Source organism: Pyrus communis, chromosome 1, assembly GCF_041283825.1.
Source record: "Pyrus communis isolate YQ-2024b chromosome 1, ASM4128382v1, whole genome shotgun sequence".
Classification (NCBI taxonomy): domain Eukaryota; kingdom Viridiplantae; phylum Streptophyta; class Magnoliopsida; order Rosales; family Rosaceae; genus Pyrus; species Pyrus communis.
The window spans coordinates 8,854,151-8,859,374 of NC_142565.1; the positions used below are offsets into that span (position 1 = coordinate 8,854,151).

General features: G+C 36.2%; 1 protein-coding gene across 1 annotated transcript; it reads left to right on the forward strand.

Annotated features, from left to right (window-relative positions):
* The first annotated feature begins 560 nt into the window (after positions 1 to 560).
* On the forward strand, positions 561 to 5,007 carry LOC137719498 (protein DMR6-LIKE OXYGENASE 2-like). Its single transcript, XM_068458548.2, has 4 exons — positions 561 to 991; positions 1,127 to 1,374; positions 1,718 to 2,039; positions 4,585 to 5,007. Exons 1-4 carry the CDS (start codon positions 782 to 784, stop codon positions 4,840 to 4,842), a joined length of 1,038 nt encoding a protein of 345 aa, XP_068314649.1. The 5' UTR covers positions 561 to 781; the 3' UTR covers positions 4,843 to 5,007.
* Positions 5,008 to 5,224: the final 217 nt, after the last annotated feature.

Sequence of the window (5,224 nt, forward strand, 5' to 3'; positions counted from 1 at the left end):
ATTTCGCATAAATTAAGAAATTTTATTTTTTTGAAGTGGATCAAAGTACCCCTTTTATTACATATGCAAAATGTTAATGCAAAAGGTATAAAATCCATAATAATACTTGGCTATTCAAAGATGAGTAAGAACTCCTATTTAAAATTCTTAGTAGTTTAATCACAATGCTTTGTGCTTATGATTAAAACCGTTCATACTATGAATCACACTGTAAAGATCATATCTGCAAAAAATAAATTAAAACTAAGGTCGTTTAGTTAATCTATTGTGACAAATACATAAACAATTCGAAATGTTTTTACTAATACTATTCATTTGTTTTTAAACAGTTTGATGACTAAACGACCTTAGTTTTCATTGATTTTTTTGCGGAGACGATCTTTATATGGTAATTTATAATATGAACGATTTTGATTATAAACACGAAATTCTATAAATTGATAACGAACAATTTAAGAAATTTTAAGTTGAAATTCCTACTCATATTTGAGTAGTCAAATATTATTTTAAAATCCATGGAGGATTCTGTAAATGTAATACGTACCATTAGATCTGAAAATACAGAAAACACGCACAAAAGGATCCTGTAATTACACCCTACACTTATTTCTCTTTATCCTTTTCCATTTTCTCTTCTTTTACTTTTTTTAGTTTGCAGTTATGCTGCACTGATGACATTGTAAATTGATAAGCTTTGCTCCCACAAAGGGCCACCGCCCCAACTTATAGAACTATTTGAAAATCAAGCACAAGCACCAGCAGGGTCCTTGTTAGAGTTACAATGGCTACACTTTTATCTGACCTTGTGTCTGGTGCAACCCATGTTCCCTCTAACTATGTCCGACCGGCACACGATCGTCCGAATCTCGACCAGGTCCAGTCCTCCGATCACTCCATTCCTCTCATCAATCTCCAAGGCCTTGAGGATTCTAGGCGCTCGGACACAATCAAACAGATAGGCCTTGCCTGCCAAGATTACGGTTTCTTTCAGGTACAAAATTAAAATACGTCCCAAAAAACATACATGAATTTTCGAGATTATGTGTTATATATAGTTCCTTCAAACGAAAGTATATATTAACTTAATTTCTTTCTTTTAATTAATTTGTTTCCCTGTAAAATGGAGGTCCAAAACCATGGAATTGAAGAGGCCGTGATCGATAACATGCTGAGTGTATCAAAGGAGTTTTTCCATTTGCCAGAAAGTGAGAGGTTAAAGAGTTTCTCCGATGATCCACTTAAAACCACGAGGCTGTCGACGAGTTTCAATGTCAAAACTGAGGAGGTCTCCAGCTGGAGAGACTACTTAAGGCTCCACTGCTACCCTTTAGAGGACTACATGCATGAATGGCCGTCCAACCCTCCATCTTTCAGGTAATTTTCATGACATTTATCTAACAAATTATCGTGTTTTTATGAACGTTTAAGATGACCAAACGGTTTTCGATTTGATAACCTAAAATATAAGACGGTTCTAATTGTTTAAATAACCTTAGGAAAGGATATATTTAACATGCAATTATACACATACAAGTTTTGAGAAAATTTCCTCTTATTATACAGTTTGATATGCATGTTAACTAATATCGTCATACTGTTAATAATTTGTATCATTCATTTGGCAAACTTCTGCAGAATTCTAAATATCTGGCTGGCTAATTAAGAGCCTTATTAAATCAATTACAATATGTTAACTTAATTAGAACATTTTCTGCAGAGAAGATGTGGCTGAGTATTGCAGGAATGTGAGAGGATTAGCAGTGAGACTGCTCGAATCCATATCAGAAAGCTTAGGGTTAGAAGGGGATTACATGAACAAGGCACTGGGGAAGCATGGACAGCACATGGCAATCAATTACTATCCGACTTGTCCTCAGCCAGAGCTCACCTATGGCCTACCTGGTCATGCTGATCCTAATGTCATCACTGTTCTCCTTCAAGATGACGTAGCAGGCTTGCAGGTTCTGAACAATAGCAAATGGGTGGCTGTCAAACCCATCCCACATACTTTCATTGTCAACATTGCTGATCAAATCCAGGTCAGTTAACTCTCTCGTAAGTCTAAATCAAATGAAGGTAATTAAAAATGCGTTCTAATATGAGCCTACGTTAGTTGAGGATGAATCCTCCATTGATTGAAAGGAGAAGAGATTTACATGGACTTATAAGTAAGTTAGATTACTTTTTATATTGGCAATTGATTTTATGATAGAACCTCAACTTTCTTCATGGTATTAGAGCAGGTTGTCTATCGTATGAAGCCAAATGGTTATACGCACTCTACGTCATCCCGGTCACACACACTCCACGTCATCCAGTTGTATTGTCCACGTGTATTATCAATTGGTTTTACAGTGAAACCTTAACTTTCTTCAATATCGACGGTTTAGATAATTGTCACTCGTTGTTACATAATAATATTGAGGGTAATGCTAGAAAACTAAATTTGTAGATAAAAATGCTCATTTCTATTGGTGACACATCATTTAGTTGTAAACTTTATTTTAAAATTTAGTCTCTCTAACATTATCCTACAAAGAAATATGTCTTAACATGGCCTACATCTTGCATGATTTTCTATTAATAATATATCATTTAGTTTGTAAATTTTATGAAAAATTTAATCTCTCTAACGCTAGTCTGTCAAAAATTTCTTAGCGTGGACCATACTTGCATGGTTGACAAGTGTGGCAAGTATTAGACCTGGTTTGGTACTGAGGTGATTCTGAAAAAAGCTGCTATCAAAAAAAGCTGGGAGCTGTTTTTGTGTTTGGTAAACACTCAGCTTCAGCTTTTTTTCACAGTTTTGGATGAAAAAAAGCCAAAAACAAGAAGCTGCAAAACCTAGCTTTGAAAAACCGGCTTTTTTTCACATCTGTTTTACATAAAAGTTTATCAAACACTCTAATACTGCTTTTTTTCTTTCAAAAGCACTTTTACAAAAAAGTTTACCAAACACTCTGCTGCTTTATTTCACAGCTGCTTATTCTCACAGCACAGCAGAAGCAACTTTTTTTCAAAGCACAACAATACCAAACCAGCCCTTAGAGTAAGGACTAGGCAATAGGTGGCAGATTACGTGACCCACAAAAAAGCACAAAACTAGCCGAGATCCCGCCCGTTCAAATTGCTTTCTGTCAAATGATGTTGGCATAAATATGGTGAGATCATCGCCGATGTGCATATTTGATTAGGTCTTCATGAATCCTGACACATAATAGTATCGATCCGAAATTCAACAACAGAAACGTGTTCTTTTCAACAATCTCTGCTCCATATAACACATCTTCAACCTTTTAATTGGACCGCCAATGATCCAGTGCTGCCTACAGCCTGCAGATACTGCACGCAGTCAGTTTTGAAGAATCTACCGTTTGAAATATAATACAAATTTACCAAGTCTATGCAGTGCATAAATATGTGAAGTGTCGATCTATTGGTCCAACTTATATAGTGTCATTTGTTGTGAGTGTGATGTCGTACCTCACGCCCACTGGTTGGTACTTAACCCTCACTCGTGCTAATACTATTCTAACACGCACGCTATGCATGTCACACTCTAGTTTCAAGACAACAATACAATATCGTACTGAAGCGTTGATAAAAAGACATGACATTGTATATTTGCTCAAAACACTACTATTTGGACAGATGTATATAATTCACTCTCCTAATAATGGCGCACAGGTACAAATAATGCTCAAGAATACTTTATAACTATTTTGAGCTGCATTAACATGTCTTTATCTTTTTTACGCTTGATTAGAATTTTTTAGGAAAACTTAAGTTATAAGAGCAACTCTTTAGGACGATAGTTGCTTGCGCTATTAGGCAATTATTGGCTTAATGAATAGTAATTGTCTAAGAGTATTTCTACTAGAAATAAATTGCCTGGGCAATTGGCATTAATTTTTTTTTTAAATAAAATATTATGTCTAATTTCAAATTCTATTCCTTTTAATTTTTTTTTTTCTATTTTTTAATAATTTTTTTTTAATTTTATTCCAAATGAATGACATAGACTATTGGATTACAATTTGTGCAATCCAACATCCCATGTTGTACCACGTGGGCTCAACCATTTTTCAGATTTTTTTTTTTTTGAATTAAAAAAGGCAGATTAATGTGAACTGTCAAATCTAAGAAATCAAACGACCCACGTTTGAACAGAAACTGAGTGCACCTAAGTGCGGGTCCCGTCAACACTTTTTGGTCAGCTCACCCTCCCTACTTGTGCATGAAGACCAAGCATCTGATGCACAAAGAAAAAAAAATTTTAAAATGTGATTGACGTCCGATCCACTAAAGCAGACAAAGGGGCAAGAATGACCCAATCGCTTGGTCAGGAGTGGTGTTGGGCCACTGAATGGCCCCACTGATTTGGGTGGGCTGGAGCAGTTTTTGTTGGGGTAAGAGGATTGCATCACCCAATCGCAAGGGGAATTGTGAGGGAGGTGGTGTTGCTCCAAGGAATAAGCTGGTTCCGGCCATTCCGATTTAAGAAACCATATATCTTTTCCCATAGTAGAACTTCAACCTTTGCTAACTGCATGTGTGCGCTTTTTCTAATTGTTTATTTCACAGGTTCTTAGCAATGATCGTTACAAGAGTGTACTCCATCGGGCGGTGGTGAATTGCAACAAAGAAAGGATCTCCATCCCGACATTCTATTGCCCATCGTACGATGCTGTGATGGAACCAGCCCCACAACTGATTGATGATCATCATCCTCCCCTCTACAGGAGCTTCACTTATGCTGAGTTCTATGAAAAATTCTGGGACCGTGGCCTTAACACTCGATCCTCTTTGGACTTGTTTAAGACCACTTCTCATTCTGCTTAATGATTTCATCTGTTACCCCTCAATTTCTCGATGCTGCATGTTCAACATTTCAGAGCTTCTAGTTAACAGTAACAATAAATCCAGTACTGTGTAGTGTTACTATGTCTTTGTTATCAAATATTTAAGAAATAAAGGATCAACTCAAGTGATCAACTTCCCATCGTATATATGGTCAGAACTGATGTTGGATCAATTTTCTTTTTTCTTTTTGCTTACAGTGGTGTAAGAAAATCGAAACCTTTTGTTTAACCACTTGAGCTAACTCGCAAGGGCGTCCGATCATTTCAGAGATAGCAACAATCATGCCGTTGATTTGATGAAAAATAATAATTCCAACAGGTATGGGCTTAATTGATTCAAGGCTGTAAATAACTGAAAAATG